The 18,959-nt window shown below is 36.0% G+C and overlaps 1 protein-coding gene across 1 annotated transcript in view; it reads left to right on the top strand.

The window, feature by feature from the left end:
• LOC104471291 (fibroblast growth factor 10-like) overlaps nucleotides 1-4,084 on the top strand; it is a 58,494-nt gene extending 54,410 nt beyond the window's left edge. Inside the window, exon 3 of the mRNA XM_010086579.1 lies at nucleotides 3,887-4,084. Coding sequence (XP_010084881.1) covers nucleotides 3,887-4,084 — 198 coding nt within the window. The remainder of the gene's footprint in view (nucleotides 1-3,886) is intronic.
• Nucleotides 4,085-18,959: the final 14,875 nt, after the last annotated feature.

Below are 18,959 nucleotides of genomic sequence, written 5' to 3'. Positions count from 1 at the left end.
CCTTCTAAATGGATCGCACTGCTCAGCACAGTTCCCTCTCTTACCTACTGAAAACCACACTTGTCTGTATAGTACTACTAATTAGAGCTGTTCATCAAAATTTCATCCTCTAGCAAACCAGCAGCCCACTTCTCCACATGCTCTGTGTTGTTTTTTAAGCTCATATCATACCAAAGCACCTGCTGGGATTTATTATGCTTACTGCTTCAGTCAGATTTCTTATTAAGTAGCGGCCAGTGGAGACAGTTCTGCAAAATGTAATCTTTAAGGCTGTTTTTTCCCTGTTTTTCTGCAGTGCAGTCACATTAAGCAGTAATTCTGCGGGGTATAAATTTTACCTGAAAACTTGGAAACTTCATCTGATGACACACCACATTATCAAACTACAACTTTCAAGAAGAAGATTTCTAGACTAGCCAGCTTTTAATTGACTGTATTAACTACTATACAAGATTATTGGCAGTACAGAGAGATAAAAACTTACATATCAGCAGATGGATAAGCATTGACTGAACAGAATTTGGGTATCATTTGAAAATTGTCCATATATACTCTGTATATGTGAAAATTTGGGGTTACTGATAATTTCAGGGGGAAAAAACCCCAAAAAACAACAACAAAAAAAACCCCCAACCCAACAAAACCCAGTAACTACCCAAATATTTTTAATAGGAAGCAATATGATCTATAAATCAGACTACTAAGCCCAAGTGTACCTTCACACACCCATGTGATTACAGAAATACCAAATTGTTCTGATATTACATTTGGTTTAGTTCGTAATACTGCTACTTTTTCCAGTTCCCATGTATTTGAGCCCACATAAATGTAAACTTACTCAAGTTTGGAGATAAGGTTATAAGCCAGTCTTCAGATTGTTTGGTATTCAGAACATTCATAGGCTTTACAGAGGGCAGGTCACAGATTGGTACTGGGTCTGGGCTTATCCTTGGGCAGTGTAGCTGTGCAGTCTTCCTCTGCTGAAAATAGTGAAGTCATGCCAATATCAACTGAGAGTCGAGGGGCTTGGTGTCATTTGGCCCTCTTTTTTTAAGAAAACATTTCTATGGAGTTGATTTAGTTCATACAAACTGTATAAACTGTCCTCCCTCATCTGCACTGTGGCTAGTCATTCCTGGTTCAAAAGGTTACTTCTGACTTTCTAAACTCCTGGGCATTATCAAAGAATCACATTAAGGAAAGAGCACAACAGGGGAATGTTTATTAACTCTTGTAAATGTGGATTTTAATTTCTAGAATTACATTGGTCAGAAATACAGGATAAGCAGTGCTCAGTCCTGCACCATTGAGAGGTGTAAGGGTACACTGAGTTGCTGACAAAGTTGCCGTTTGTCAGTTAAGGTACACTCATTGATCACGGGTGTGCTTCTGTAGGTATGTGAAGGTGTTTGCATAAATCACCATCTTCAATTCACATCTCAGTTTACAGCATTTAATGTCATAATTTTTGATGGTCTGTCCCAAAGCCTGAGATAAGTTTTCTGACCCAAGTTGTAAAGCTTTGTCTGGTGTGATGATAATCCACCCCAACCCTGTATACACACAGAAGAAGTCAAAGGACCTTTCATGTAGGAAAGGTGGAAACTGCTGCCATAAGATTCAGTAATTCGTAGTGTATTAGAAATAGTCTTGACAGGAGGATAAGAATGTGGAAAGCCTTTTTTTTAATTCCCTCTGAGATAATTTTTCAATATTCACGTCATAAAATCACAACATAATAACTTATCAAAACTTATTCCATAATACTTCAGAGATTTCAAGAATGCTTCTGTTATTATTTTTCCCATCCTTCCAAGACTTGCAGTTAGACTCATATTACTACAATGTGTCAGCTTGCAGATAGATATGAAAAACAGAACCAATAAAAATTGTAAAAACACTCTTAAGCATGTGCACGATAGACATTGGTGCAGGGTTATGCTGAAATTTGTTTGAAATGAGCAAAGCAGTCTTGGGCTAACACTTAGACACCTGCCAATAAGACTTCTTAACCACATCACAACATCATCTGTTCTCTCTGCATTATCTAAGAATAGTGATAAAAGTTTGGATTGCAGTACAATTCTGCATTTGGGAATACAAGTCAAGTAAGACTGTTTCTATGTTTATCAAATATGTTTCCATTTGACTGACTTTGGTTAGAATGAGGGAGTAAAAGAAGACTCACTATTTGGTTTCTTTAACAAAACAAACTGCTGGTAGAGAGAAGTTATTCCAGTTTAGAACTTTGATTGATGGCCATCTGCCCTCTTAATACCTTGATGCTAGAGGTGCTGTATTATAGCAAATAAATATTAAGTTATCTATATGTAGCTTTGCAAATACAGGCAGTATCAAGAGTGGTTTTATAGAGACTCTTCTCTTGATAGTGTCTTCGCCAACAGTCATTGTTCAACTAGCTACTAATCCCAAAGTCAGAAAGCGTTTTGGGAGCCAAATTGAGTTTGAATATGTGCAATTCTGTTAGAAAACATAAGCATGTGTTCTGTGGTATTAGCAGCAACTAAATAAAACATTAACTATAGACCCAAAAATTCTTACTGTATCAAAGTACTGGACATAACTAGTTTAAAAATTATAATTTGAATTAATAGGAATGGAAAATATTTTTTTAATATTCTTATGTCCTTTTTTATTAATGTTGATACTTTGTACATCTTTACCAGATAAATATCCAAGGGTTTTGATCATAATAAAAGATAAAACATCCTTGAAATTCTTATCTGTACCATGAAGTTTTTTTTATTATTCAGACATATTTTCTCTTGTTTGTAGATATGTTAAAAATACCACATGTAGTTAATATATGATACTCTGAGATTCTGACATACATCTGCCTGAGCTGTGAAATAGCATCTTATTTTCTGAAATACAGAAACAAAAAAGTGCTAATTTTTATTTGTAACTCATGTTGTAAATGTCCCACTTTCAAAAACCTTCCAAATGGAACATAAGTAACTAGAACATAGTGGAACGTAAGTAAAACTGATTTTTTTAACATGTAGAAGTTCCTTGTTTGTGAAAACAAAGTGTTCTCATCTTCATTATAGGGAAGTAGATCTGCATAAAAGTACATTTAACATTATAGAAAAATAAATATCTCCCCCTGCATGTTTCTGCATGCCTGTATTTTTTTTTATTATTTCTAACAAGCTGACAACTGTTTCACCTTTAAAAATAGAAAACCTTAATGCCTGATACCATACGCAAAATTGCTTTCAAGTTTATTTGGTCAATAAGACAGAGGATCATACACGATTCTTTTTTAGGCTAAGCCACTCTTCAGGTCAGCAAAGTAAAAAGACCTCACATCCATTGTAACAGCAGCATAACAGTGATTTACACCCATCCAAAAAAGCCCTTTTTCATGGCCAGTGTGTTGTAAAGGATCTTACTTTAAATAAGAGGTTGGCATATTTGTTTAACATGTGGTGCCAATAATCTGGTTCAAGATATTTAAGAGTTGTATTTGTTAGAACTGAAATATGATGAATTATTCCAATATTTCTACCTCATACTTTGAGTTTATGAGTGGGAATTTGATTTAGTATTGTTGCTATATTCCAACACAGAGAAGTATAATTTCAGCAATGAGTGAATAATATAATTTCACTGCTATAATTATGCACTGAATAATTGATTATGTCTTTTGTTGTTTTCACTTTTTGCAGTCTTAACTGATGTTGCATTAGATGCTGTGGACAGTGAAACTTTTCTTTAAATGCACTGCAGAATCCTAAAAGGGTGTCACATACATAATACTGCAATCTTTCGAAACATTTTTAGAATCTATTTACCTTCAGAATGCTGCAACTCTGAGAGGTTGTTTATTCTGATTTGTCTATTTGTTTTTTTCTTTTAACAGAAGGAGTTCAACAGTGATTGCAAATTGAAGGAAAGAATAGAAGAAAATGGATATAACACATACGCATCCTTAAATTGGAAGCACAATGGAAGGCAAATGTTTGTGGCCCTGAATGGAAGGGGAGCCACAAAGAGAGGACAGAAAACAAGAAGGAAAAACACTTCAGCTCACTTTCTTCCGATGGTAGTAATGTCATAGATGAAGGAACTATTTTATTGATGCAGTTGAACCAAAGCCTCTTCTTTGGTAATCCTCTTGAAGAGTAAATGCAGAAAAAAATAGTGCAGATATCTGCTTATTTGAAAGGAGAGAAGGGGAAACATTTTAAATTTTGTACTCATTGCTGGTACATGAAATACTTGTATTTAGTTCAGTGTCATATCTTATAATCAAGATACAAGCTGGATCAAAGGGGATAGAAGTTATTGCCAGTGTGAACAATTTTTTTTTTTTTTTAATCTCTACAACAGAACTTAAGGGACATGAGACAATCTGTTGAATGATCTTTGTGGGGAAAGTTATTTATGGAATACTAACTCATATTAAAGACCTTAATTGCTTTTTCAAGCCTAATGATCCAATGAACATTTAGACACACAAGCATTTACTGGAAGCACTTGGGTCATATGCACAAATAATGACATTTCTGGAGAAGCCTTGTGGAAGAATGGATAGGGTTAAGGAATATAAACATAGTGTAAACCTGTTCTAACAGAACGAATATTATGGTTTGCTTGTATGTTCTAACTTCATTTCTTTTTATTCCTCTCTAAGTTATTTATTTAATAGGATGTTAAATATCTTTTTGATTTAATATGTTTTCTTCATTTGCTTCTTTGTTATTTTCCCTTTTTATGGGTACTTCACACAGAGGTTGATAGGTTAAAATGTCAAAACCTCAAAGTATTCTGAGAACAGGTATTAGACAAGGCTTTAAAGGCAGAATTTAATGTGTATAATCCATTTTTCTCCAAAACTGTCTTGCACTTAAGCAAAAAGACCAAACAAGCAGTGCTTGAATTTACGATGTTGAGTGTCTATATGTCAGAGAAATTTTTTTTTACTTATCAGCACTCAAGAACAAAGTTCCAGAAATACTTTTTTCAAAGGGTCTTCCTTCTGTTTTGAAATTGAGAGAAGGGGCCACATCTGTACTTGGGTGTCAATGCATCTGTGCGTATATTCATCTGACTTTCCTTTTAATTTGGAACTAAAATCTAATGCATTGCAATCAGTGCAATATTCTTCAGCAAGCATTGGGCTGGATCCTCGATGTGGACAGCCCTGTTGAAGTCACTGAGACTGCAAATGTTAAAATTAAACGGTGTGTAACTCCCAAGTGTAAAATTTGGCCTCTGAAAGGTGAGTAAGAAGGCAACACAGTCCTGCACTCCTTATTAAGTTAATATACCAGTTCAGCACATTTGTCATTGTTACTGCCTTGTAGAATCATGGGGATATAGCAGAAGTGATACGTAAGTAAGGACGGAGGGACAGGGGATCCAAAATCATGCTCATGCATTTATCAGAGATTATTACTCACATGTATATTATATATGAGAGCCAACCAAAAAGTTGTGCTGGTATCCAGCTTTAGCATGCTGTTCATATCCATCATAGTAACTGAAGGCTCTAAATACATCCTATCCAGCACATTTTTATGAAGTGTTACTAGTCCCATGGCTTAACTGGAGCAGCTGCAGTATAACAAAGTTAAGCATAATATGAAGTCTGTTCAATTAAAGGTACATAAGATTTGTTTTATGTTTTGCTTTACTCTGTAATTTTAGAGAGCTCTGGATAGCTCACCAATGTAACCACATTGAGATTCATTTTGTTAGAGCAGATAAGTAGAAAACAGTACATCAAACAATTTGTACCACTGTCTTCACATTGTATTCCACTAAATAAATAAATAAGCCTTTGCAGTGTCTTTAGTAACAAACAAAAGTAGTATAATATTATTTTGTTCTAAATACTTTGTGGTATCTATGAGATTATATTGATGCTGCAGTTTTATCTTCAATATTTCTTGCTGTGAAAAGTTGGTTTTATTTTTATTGTTTGGAAAATGTATTTTAGTACAAAGGAGAACCTTGCTTAATGTGTCTTTTTGAGAATGTTTAACCTCTATAAAGGCTGGTGTTGTTGGAATCTTCTATAACTTATTTAAGTCAATGTTTAACCAGCATTAATCTGTTATTTAAATTTTAGCTGTTTTTTAAAAAGGGCAGAAAGTAGTAGCTTTCCCATAAAATAGAAAATGGTCAGATTATATTTCCTGTCCTTAAATAAAGTCAACTGTTTTAAAACCAGGAATTCATCAAGAGACAACATTTTAGCTAATAGCTGACATTGTATTTCACAGTACTTTATTTCCAGGTCTCTTCTTCACAAATGAGATTTTTCTAGAAAAAGAAATAAGAATTTGAGATTTTAAATGTAATTGCAGGTCACAGCAGAACTTAAGTACCATGAGAAAAATTAGATTCTGTTATTTAAAATTTATAATGAGTAATTAAATCCGACAAGACAGAATGGACCACCTTCCGTGAACATTCAGTGTGAGCTTGGGCAGATGCAGTATTGGATGACCACTTAAAGAACATCTACGGTACAAATGAAATCTGTTGGCGGAATTACCTAGATGACTTGGTGTGGGGAGGGTTTTGCATAAATATTGTCATAGTACTCAAAACACCATGCTGCTCAGAGGCCAAAATCAGGAAATATCACTTTCCCAAAGTGAGTCAGGGGCCATTTATGACATGAATAGTGGTTTCTGAAAATTAACCAAAATCAAAAAATAACCTTTAAGGAATCAATGTTTCCTGTGTGTTTGGTATACTGTAATACACACTGTAGTGGGAGCAAACTGCAGACACTCTATCTGGAGTATCACAAATCCTCAACCATAAGCTGTTTTCTGTCACCCTCAGTGTAACACACTCCTGAGGCAAAAGGAAAACAGGGGGGAGGATTTTAGGAAAGAAAGGGGAAACAAAAATCACTGAGCAACAATGTATAATATATTTAAATAAAAACAATAAAATGTGAGGAATAGAGAATAAGAGTATTGTCCTTGTTTGTTTTATTATTCTGAAATGATACTGCACAATAAAAATAAAAAGGGAAGAGATCTGCTGTACTACAGGATGTGGTTTGGTGCTGTATAGCCACAAAACAAAACAAAAATTGCTTGAAAAATTGTAAGTTTCTTTAATTTTTTGCATGTGTGAGTTAGCTATCTTCACACTAATAGTGACCAAATGCTTTAGATTCTTCCTGTAAATATTCAGATCCACCTAGTTTATACAGTGGAAAAAGCAACAAATTTAAAGCAAGCACATTTGATGAAAGAATGAAGGAGTTTAGGAAGAAGAACATGTATTTCCATTTTTACAGTAAACTTTAGATACAGAAAAACAGTTACATTTTTATATAAGAATTCATTCAAGACATTTCAGGTTATAAAGTTCACTGAAGGTTAGTAGCTTTAGTAACACAAGTATGCCAGTGTATGACCACAACTTTGTAATTCATGCCCCTGCTGGAGCTGGTTGTCTCTTTTCACACAGTCATAACTGCTACAAGGAGTGATTGTGAAACTAATGCATGAAGATAGCCCATCTTTTGAAGTATCATGTATCATTATTTACTCTATTAAGTCAGATTGTGGGGCAGAATTCATCCTCCTACTTTCATAAGAAATTGGAGAAAGAAATAAACACATTTTTTGCTGCAGCTAGTCAACTGATGGTACTTTTCAGAAAAAGCTCATTGACTGAAACAGTTTTAGTGTAACTGCAAATGACAGACACATGCAAAAAAAAAGTTGTTTTCAATCACATTTTAAGCAAGAAATTGAATATGAAAAATTAATTGGTGTGAACCTATCAGATCATGATTTATAGTTATGCTTACCTGCTCAAATATTGAAACCTCCTGTGTAACTATATGGAAGCTTTCTCAGAATAAGTTTTGGGATTTTCTAATGAAACATGATAAATCTCAGATACCTGACTGATGTCTTTTCACTCACTAATCCCAGAAAAAAAAATATAGTAGGGCCTTTACCTACCGCAACAATGTGAAGAAAATATGTTCCTGTGAAAAGCAAAGTGAAGGAACCATGACTAAGCCTCAAGTAACTGATATGGGAGCACTGATGTCTAAGTTACAGCAGTATAAATGAGGAGAATTTGCACTCCTGAAATTCCTCACCAGGACCTTTAGTGATACCATTGTATACTATTTCGTTAATGCAAAAATACTGATTCATGCAATGGAATAAATGGATATGCTGGTGGTGACATCAGAAATACAAGTCCTGTCAGACCATTGTATGAGGCTATGAGAATCGCAACATCTGAAAAAAAAACCACAGGAAGTATCCCACTGTATAGTTCTGTGCAAAATAACTAGGGCTCGGATAGCATATTGATAATCTACCACAGCGGAAAAAACAGAGTCTGTATTTTCATCAAAGCTCAGACTCTATATTTATCCTGCAATAATGTACTAAATGAGGAATCAAGATATTACAGGTTCTTTGTCACTACTGAAATGTAAAATGTGTGTACATTTGATGTAGCCATTCATCCAAGCTCCAGATGTGCTATTTCACCATCCAAACTATTCTGTGTCTTGGTTTAAATTATGTGATTTTTTGATTATGAAACTGTTTTGTTAATTGCTTAATGAACTTTGAACACTTTCATTTGCTAACTATTTCCCAGAAGTCTGGGAAATGGCCAGACACTGGTCTACACATGAATCTGCACTTTTTTCTGGCTATAAATAGTTGAAAAATAGAGATTGCATTCAATGGTGTACATGCAGGAACATGCCTTATTCAGTGAGGTGTGTCCAAGTGAGATGAAAAAATAATCTCTACAATCCATTTTTTGATGATGTCCTGCTGATTTGTATACTTTCTTGCATCAGAAATATTTTTGAAGTCTCACTTCCACGTGTTTCCAAAATGCACTTCACAAAATTGTATGACGACTTTAGCTTTGCCTTATCAGGACCCTGTACGTACAATTTAACATTCTTTCCAAATTGCACAGAAATAATACACTCAGGACAACCAAAATGTTTTCGGCTTAGTCTTCTAGTATTTGTATCAGTAGGCTTCAGATACAATTAACTAATTGAAAAAATATTTTATTTATACTCAATTGTAGAAAGACTAGTCCAGGAAGAGCAGAATCTTGGGGAAAAAAAAAAAAAACCCAAAAACAAAAACAAAAAAAACCCCACCTTTTAAATGTTAGGGACAATAGGCTGAGGGACCTTCCATGCAGTAATGGGAGTAACAAATCCCAAATAAAAAAATGAAGGTATTGTGTGTAAATAAAAACCACAGCATAAGTATTAATGTGAGGTATTTAAAATTTTTAAATTAGGACTAAAAATGTGAGCTTTACGTAATCTTTTAGAAAAATATTGGTTCCAGTTTATTTTTATGCTGGTAACTATGTGCAGTATATTTCTTGTCCAGTTATGGTAATTTCCTATGATTTTTTCCCTTTTTTTACAGGTAGTGATGCCCCCAAACAACAAGGTTCATAAACAGTTCACTGAGGGAGCTTGTATGACTGATGTCTGCAGTACACTGTCATTAAAGCCACAACTATAAGACTGTAATTTCTGTTTCCATGTAGAACATAACACAGAGATCCAGCAACACTATAGTGTTGTGATAACTATTGGCTCCCCTGAAACTACCTGTATAGTTATTAGTAAACATGCGAATTACAATCAAAAGTTAAATATGTGTTGTGAAGACAGCTTGGCTATTATAACAACCACGATGCACAAGTAATATTGCAAATGAAAATGGTTTTTTTTTCCCTTCTTTCCATGTTTCACTCAAGGAAGGGGAAGCAGAAGGAAAGGATATGATCTTATTATTGTGTTTTACAGTCTTTGTTGCTTTTCTTAATTGGTAGCAAATACATGACCTATGCAGGTCTTTACTGGATCTTATTTCAGTGATGAAATAGAATAGAGATATCAGTAATCTTGTAAAAGAAGGGTTAGCCTGTTCCTTATGCTCAGCCAATTTGACTTACGGAGTGCTACTGATATAGCATCCAGTTTGTGCTTGTTTAAATATAGATTAAGCTGAAAGATTCCAGCTTTGGAAGAAGAGATATGGCTCTGCTTCTGCTTATCCGGTTAAATGGGTACTGTATCCTCTGTCTGGCAGAGATGGATAAGATTTAATTCATTAATTTATTTAACTGATTGCTTCTTAAATGCTCTGAGGTGAACAATATAGCATGAGAGAAAAGTCTTGCTGATGGCCGTAACTATTACATTTCTGTGGTAATCAGGAGGTGCAGTGGGAAGGTGCAGTGTCAGGACAGCTAGAGTACCTCAGTACAAAATCCTGCAGCAAGGTTCAGCCTCTATTCATACTGAAAGCCACCATCGAGTTGCAGAGGAATGCCTGGGCCTCTGGACTGAGGAAGTCAGTTATGCAGAAGCAATGGCAGGCCCTTCGCTCCCCTGACTGCTCTAGTGTCTTAGCCATTCTCCGCATCAAAGTCACAACAAAGTTTACTCTGATTACATGTACAGATGTAGAATGTGAGGCAAATTCTATTCAGGGTCAGAAAGTGTCAGTGACAAGAGTTTAAGTCACCTGCAGCAATCGTGTTTCTTCCCCTTCACTCTTGTAACATTTTCCCTGAACTTCTTGTCTAAGTCCTGACACAAATACGGTTTTTCCTTATTGCACTTGAAATGCAATATAGTATGAGGTTTCTAGCACCACATCCTATGTATACCAAGTACTAAGAATGAAAATTCACTTTTGAAAGAAAATGAGATTGAAAACTGCCTGTGACACACAGGACAGTAAGTAAGAGCAGACTTCTCCTCAGCACTTATGTGACAGGTGTTCTGCTTGGGGTTAAGCCTTACGTATATTAGATTTTCCCCAAAATTGTCATCTATTTTGCCATAAAGGACTTCAGTGAGCTTCGGGAAGTTGTCTCAGCTTGTCCACTGAGGACTATTAATACAAGACACCAGGTTTTGGCCCAGGAAGTACTTGAGCTTCTTAGTGCTTTACTTTGCAAGTGCAGTTTGAGGAGATACCATAAAATTGGTCCATTCTTCTGCTCATCCCTGTTCCCACACTTTTTTGCTCACTGCTGGAGACAGAACATTTTAGAGGACAGTTTTTAGTCTGGCACAATGCAGCTGTTCTCATACTTTATTTGGCATATCAATAATTCCATTTTGGCTTCTCGACTTCCAAAAACACTCACCTAGCCACTGCTCTTACACAGAACACATAAGCAGTACTGCAGTAGCTGGGCATGCCCAGCTCCATTCAGACTGCATGTACCTAAGTCATTTGTGAAACTTAGACGTGGTACATACAGCGTATCCCAGAAAGCCAGACCCTCAGCTTCCACTCTACATGTAATATCTGTGTCCAAGAAAATCAAGATACTATTGCACTATGTAAGAAATACTTGAACATTTCTGCCTAGAATGTATATATTAGATTACTAAATCAAACTGCAATGAAAGAGACAGTAACAAATTCTGCAAAATAACGCTGGACTGATAATCCCAGAGAGCGAGCTCTTCTCAAAAGCCACAATGCTTGTGACCATCATATGACAGCATTACCATATCACCCTGTACATCTAGTCTCATCTTGAGGTAGAATTGCTACTACTGAGGAAGCTGTTTTATTTCCAGAAACATTATATTAAATTAATTCTTTAAATATGTTGAGACCAGTCAAAACTTCTTGTGTTGATTTTTGATACATGGCCAGTTGGGCGATTCTGTTATGTTGATAAATAAAATATCCCTATATTTAACAGATAGTTGAAGAACAAAATTATCTAACTGAAGTAGGGAAAAGTTAAGTTTAAATATTTGGGAAACCTTCTTAACAGTACAGGCTCTGAAGTAAATTGGTTAGGATAATAGTACATCTTTCTTTCTGAGTTGTAAGCATATAAGAGCTGCCAGACAGGAGGATGGACTAGCTCTCTTCCAAGGTCCCTTACAGCAATATTTGCTATGAACTGCCACTGAATCTGTATAAAACACTAGCCAGTCAAGTGCAATTATAACTTTTGATTATTACCAACAGGCTCAAATTCAAGCCAGTAACATGTAGAGATCCTATTAAAAAATAACCAGAGTCATCCAGTTGCCCCCCACCCCAGCCCCAATTACTTCACACAAGTGTGTTGCAGTGCTGAGCAAGAAAGAAACGTAAGTAGCTAAAATCTTTCTAACTAAAAGAAATCTGAGTGACTAAAAGCAGCCCAAGTTTAAGGTTTTTCAGCAGAGCACAAACTCTTCCAGAAAACATCATCAAGATGGTATTTGGTCTGTTTTTACTAACCATCATAGAGAGATGCAATCTAGGTCTGACTCGGGCTTCCTGACTGCAGGGAAAAAGACTGACCCAGGCAGCTACAATATGCAAAGGTCAGTATCCACCTCCTTTTGACATTTAGCAACTTGCACAAAAAGGAACAGATAATTTTCATAGATAATTGCTATATTTTCCAGTGGTTCTTGCAAGAATAATGCCACAGTGAGTAAACCTCTCCATTAACCCACTCCTCCTCAAAATGTGCTATGTCCTTATATCAGTTAACTTATGGATACTGTCCAAGAACCTTTACTTATGTCAGCTATCACCAAGAGCACTATGAACTAACCAGTAAATCAATTTCTTCTGTGTAATGCAAGTTTTTGATCTGATGGCAGCTTAATAATTAGTAGTGCTCATTTTATGTTGATTTTCTTTTATTTATTTTTAAAGTAAGTGCGGTAGTTGATCAAATGACAGACTGACCCTGCATTATATAGAGCCCTCTATTTATACTGGGGACAGCTCAGCCACTCACAGTTTCTTCTTCTCACACTCTGTATTGCCATTTTATACAAGCCCTGAAAAGTAGGGCTGTTCTAGGGAAGAGGGAAAATATGCAATGTTCACAACTATTCTGTTACTGCTTAGACTCTGTAAGCATGGCAAGGATTCAGCACGACTGAAGTACAGGGAGTTGAGGGTAAAATTATTCTTCCAGTTAATTGTAACACTAACAAGATGTGGATATATCATAAAATATATAGTATGCTACACATCCTAAACTCCGTTCTCTTAAATTAATTCAATGTTAGTATATATAAGTTGTAACAATATTTATACCCACTAGTCATAAATACCACACACATGCGGACAGACTTACACCACTGGCAGTTTCCTGCCAAACTCATTATGTTCTTTTCATTTTTTTCCCTCCATAGGAGCACCAATGCTATCCCCTGCTATTGCTTCTGTAACTTACGTAGAAGTTTAGATTAATCAGCATCCCTCCAAGATAATGCCCATCTCTAAAGTTCACAGCTCTTAGAAATCCGTATGACAAAGCCCTGTACCTAAAAGTCATTAAGGCGGGCATTCTCACTTCTCTGTATATCTAGCAGCTATCAGTTTATTATCCATAGCAGAAGTACAATTGTTAGCCACAGCTACTGCTGTTATCAAAACCCCATTGTTCTAGCTACCAAACAATAAAAGGTAAGGGATGACACATTACTGCTCCAGTATGATTACAACTCTCTTGTCTGATATGGTGGAGTATGACGCAGAAAAATAAATGGATGACAGTGTTATCATGAGAGTGTTCAAGGAGGGATTTATGAGAAAATGAAGCAAAAACTATACAGATTTTCATTTGGAGGATTTTTTTCCTCAGTCCAATGGAAGGAACATGAACAAAATGCCTGCAGAGATACTGAAGGCAGAGGCAACAATCACAGCTAGTACCGTGAGACCAGTAAATCATATAAGGCATGTTAGGGAAAGTCTCAATGGAGCCCTCTTCTGTAAGTGTGGTCAAAATGGTGCCAGGCCCTTTGATGGAAGAGTGATTTTAGCAGCTCTGTCCTTAACACCCTTAATTAGGGGACTGAGCACAGCTGGCATCTGAGACAACAGGACATAATCTTTAAAGTATGATGATCTTTGCAGAGCAAGGCACATCTTTCTCACTTAATAGGTTCAGGAAGGAAATAGAAGTAAAATTATATTTACCTGTTTGAAATACTGTCTCTAAACAGGACTTCCTTGTTTTAATTTAGAAAGCAAAGTTACTGAGGAAAACAGCAGTAGTGAAAATACTGTTGTGGTTTGGAAGAAAACGCTACATGTATTTCAGAGTAACATAAGATGTACCTTGCCAGTGCTTTGAAATGACGAACATAAATGCTCAGTGTTGTTCAGAAGTGGCACAATCAACTGTGTAGACCAAGATCTGCAGGAAGGTGAGAGTGGATAGATCTAGAGCCACACATGAAACTTTTATTGAAATATTTTACTTCTAGCTACTTCTTCTTTAAACAAATACATAGCTCAGATCTATATTACCTGAAAATAAAAGGGATCACATTAGGATTGTAGAGCGAAATTAGAGCCTTCACCTCTACTTACACAGTATGCCCTAAGTGCAGCAAGGTGATAGGAGTTTTCTGCACAGGAGATCACAGCAAGAAACTGCTGGGCAGGGACAGGCATCATATCACAAAAGCAAGAGAAGAGTTTAAAAGTGGCTAGACCGGGAAGCACAGCAGTGGAAATAAGGAGTATTGTGGAGCATGAGTTAAATTAACTTTGCAGAATCTCACAGAAAAGGTTCAAGTTTTGGACAGTGCCTGAGCCTGAGGGAAAAGTTCATATTTTCTTCAAATTCAGTCCTAGAAGCAAGTTGCTATTTGGTTCTAATTATTAAATTAAATGTGATTTTTGTTTGTTTCAGTCCCTCCCAGATTGTCCATGTTATAAACATTTTACTGGTAACGTTATTGTGTTTTATGTAAATATGGTGAATTTTCTTAACTTGATCCAGATCACATTTAAAACAAGCACCATGTAACAAGGACAGCCCTAATTAAGCTGAGGACAGCTGGCAGTGCTATTGCAATACATAGAAATCTTGTGCTGTTTCCCATCTTTTTTTATTGAGCATGAAATCCACAACAGATTTCTTGCCACCTAGGCAGAACTGAACAAAGCACACTCTCGCTCTTATTCATCCTTGCAAATGCATATGGCCAGTATTGTGTGGAGCCACAGCATTGACTGTGGGACTATGCAGCAGTCTGTGTTCACCCAGGCATGTGATACAGAGCCCATGCCAACCCAGGCTCTTCTACAGGGGACATTGAGACAGTTTAGATCATGGTAAACCAGATCTCTGTCACGGAACATGCTTTAGAAAATCCATTAGGGAAGAAGTTCTTCATTTTGGTAGCTGTTCTCAGTTGCCACACAGCATCAGACTTCACTCTTTAGAAGAATGGCAATATAAAGCAAGAATGGAAGTAGTTTACATAGTGGAAAAAGGGCAAATAGAGCTGATGTAGTTAGTGGTTTGTACGACACATTCAGGTAAAGGACTCCACTCTAATTATTGCTTCCTACAAAGATCAATATAAGCAAGAGGAGAGAAAAGATCACAAAAAATAAATGAAGTCAAGACACAAGAGGAAAAAGGCTGAAGTAGAAAATGCAGGAACCTGTCTGCACAGTGGGCTGGCAGACCTGGGTTAGTGCAATTATGTGTTCTTTAACTGCTGTCTGCAGGAACCGAGAGAACTCCATTAGTACGAGAAACGACCTAATCATTCACTGCAAACCCTTGACACCATTTAATGTACCACTGCTTTCACACTTCCATGGCTGTTGTGCCTTCAGTCATGAGTAACTGTTTGATCAATGGTTTTATACACACTCTCTATTCGGATGTGGAGTTCTTCAGTAATTGCTCTTGCAAACAAGATAATTACCTTGTTCATCTTTCTCTCATGTACCCACAGAGCATGGAACTAGAAGGGAATATCACTTCATTAATTTCTCTATCATAGCTGTATTTAGCTTAATTAGTTTTTCAAATCAGCCTAATTTGTGTTTGACTAAAGTGTATCCTCTTGAAAATGATCTTATTTTGACAGGAATATCTGAAGACAGAGTGAGTCCAATTCTGTCCCAGTTACGTACTGTATTTAAAATTTGTGGGTTTGTGGCTTTAATTCAAATCTTACTTTCAATTCTAACTTTCTCCACTGAGGATAAAAGGCAAGGATAGCCAGTGATTTACTCTCTATGAAGGAGCAGAATAAAGTCAATCTCAATGTTAATGTCTTCTAAATTCTAAAATAATTTTTTCAGTTGCTCAGCATAAAGCACATCGCTCCTCCTCTGATGTTTAAGACTCTTTTGTGTGGCAGCATCTGTAGTGTCTACAGTATCCTAACATGCAGAAGCAAAACCAAGCTTCCTAGTTTTATCACCCCTGCTTATAAGTATGAAGATGAGACTAGTTTACCTTTTGCCACAGAATGCTTTTTTATTAACTCAGTTTGTACAGATATGTAAGAAGTTTAGATTTGTGTTCATGTCCAGGTCATTGATTAAAATCCTGAATAGCGTCAGGCCTAATATGCTAGCTTCTGGAACTCCTGTCTAAAACCTATATTCCACTGGTTTTCTCTGATTGCTACTTTTTGCCAATTGGTATATCATTTAACAAATGTTTTACTGCTGTTTCATAATGTTGATTTTTGTAACTGCAATATGATACAATGCTAACTGGAAAGTTTATGAAACGTAGTATATCCACACAGTTACTTTTATCTGTCAAACTTTTTATCTTATTAAAGAAAATCTAATTTACTTCATAAGGTCTAAATTTCCTTTGAGGCCTATTAGGTATTACTGTGCTTTCATTCTCTGGTTCAGAGATCTTGTAGCAGTAATTATACAATACTGGCTGGATTATATACCCCTGAGTTATCCCACATGCCTTTCTAATAATTACAATTTTGTGTGCTATGCATAAGGAATCTGATTTAATTCAATAATTTTGAATATACTCTGTGTAAATAGTTCCCAAAGAATCCAAAGGATTGAGAAAAACAAACCTGTCATCAGTTTAACTAATTTGATGAACATAGGTTCACATCTTCATTTCCTTTGAATCTGCAAATGGGCTGAAAATCGTTCATCTAATGATTAAGACAATGGCTTGCTATAAGGACATAACAAATAAGAAAATCCATGCTGGTTTTGTTGCATATGAGTCATTACTAATAACTCACATAGGAATTTTGGCAGCTTTTACAGTAAAACAACCAAGCAATGAACTACTGTATCTCTCTGAAAATTTAGTTAGTTTCTTATTTGCCTAGAACTTATTACTTTTGTCAGTGAACTGGAGATACAAAACTGATCATTTTCTATCCCAGACCTTTTGTCTAAAGTATAATCCATTACCTAGACCGTCCCTGAAGTTCATCCAACAGTTTCAACATATCTAATTATGGAAATTCTCCTGCTTCTTCAAGTAGTCTTCTTGGGTGTTGAACTAACCTTTTGATGTGGAAGTTTTTCTTAATATCTAATATATATAGTCCTTGAAACAAATTCATCTAACTAATGCATATTCTATCTTTTGCAGGGATTAAAACACTTGATCACTATCTTCTTTGCAATAATCTTTTATGCATTTGAAGCCTGTTATCATATCCCTTCTTCATTCTTCTCTTTTCCAGACTAAACAAATTGAATTTTTTCATATTTGCTTTGGAGGTCATGTTTTCTAAACTTGTAATCATCCATATTATTTATTGTATCTCCAATTCCTGTGTCTTTCAGAACAAGTATCCGATCCCCCAAAAGTGCTCTCTAATACCAGGTAACATGAAAAAAGCCACATCCTAAATTTAACAAGTGACATGCTTTCGTAACTTTCTGGAATGACATTTGCCTCTTCTATAAATGAACATTCACTTCCATCTGTGTCCCCAACTTGTTTCCTGCATTTGCCAAGACAGTCTTTGCCCATTTCCTATATGCATTCATTTAGTCAGTTAACGATATGTAAGTTGGTTTTCAACCATCTGTGACCTCACTTTATATTAGTTTCACCAAGACCATATGTCCCTAGCTTGCTTGATCATGGAATAGAGGACTGCATGGAAAGCATCCAATCAGTGCAGATAAATATTAACCCAGACACTGAGAATTCCCATCCAGAGCCCAGATTCTTCTAGACTAAGAATCTCCTATCTCTGCCCTCCAAACTTACTCTCTACGGACTCCTATCTACCTCAAATCTACTCCTGATCTAATAGTGCAGTTCACAGGTTTGCTTCTGGAGATCCAGAAAGAATCTAGATAAATTGTCTGGGTTTTCATATAAACCTCATGTAGAGTTAACTTTAGCTAGTTTAATGTACAATATGTGTAACATGGTTACTTTACTCAACAGTAGTCAAGCCTGAGTGTCTAACAGACAGCTAACTGCATCTATAATAATCTAAAGCAATCCTATACGTCCCAGGTATCATGTTTTAAACATAACTAGTAAGCCTGTCTGTTGTAGCAGACCATTTTCTGAACATTACCCATAATACATAGAAAAAAACTCAGTTATGAGCAGCTAATTAATTCAGGTCAACATTAGAAAGTCCTTTAGGTTTTTGCTTCTCTGCCTTAGGACAGGAGTGATCAGGATGCAATATACCCATGAAAGGCACCTTATACAGCTTATAAGCATTACCATGGTTGTTCTTATGTTTAATAAGAAAACGCAAATCACAGGACTCAAAACTCCAGCAATCATTCCTTACTGATCTCATAAAAGAAGCAGAAATTTCAAGATGAAATAAAATAACACAACAGCAAAGAAATAGCTGTACATGGTCAGATGAAAAAAGTCCTTTTTGAAACCACAGGTACATCATAGCACACAGGTAATGTGCATCATTTAAGTCACATTATTCATAGGTTTTTCCCTTTACAGTATCCATGTTGTTCTCCACTCTTACTGTATTTTCACTGTATCTACTAGTCCTACTTGCCAGTATAGTTTTATCAATTCTCCTTGCATGGTTCTTCTTTCATGTGTCATGTATAAAACAACCAGGTGATCAGGCCCAGTCAGCATGGGTCTATGAAAGGCAGGTCCTGCTTGCCTGACCTGATCTCCTTCTATGACAAGGTGACCCACTTGGT

The sequence above is a fragment of the Pterocles gutturalis genome, unplaced genomic scaffold, assembly GCF_000699245.1.
Source record: "Pterocles gutturalis isolate BGI_N339 unplaced genomic scaffold, ASM69924v1 scaffold9121, whole genome shotgun sequence".
NCBI lineage: Eukaryota > Metazoa > Chordata > Aves > Pterocliformes > Pteroclidae > Pterocles > Pterocles gutturalis.
Note: the sequence above shows the minus strand (reverse complement) of the source record. Positions and strands in the feature narration are given on the sequence as shown.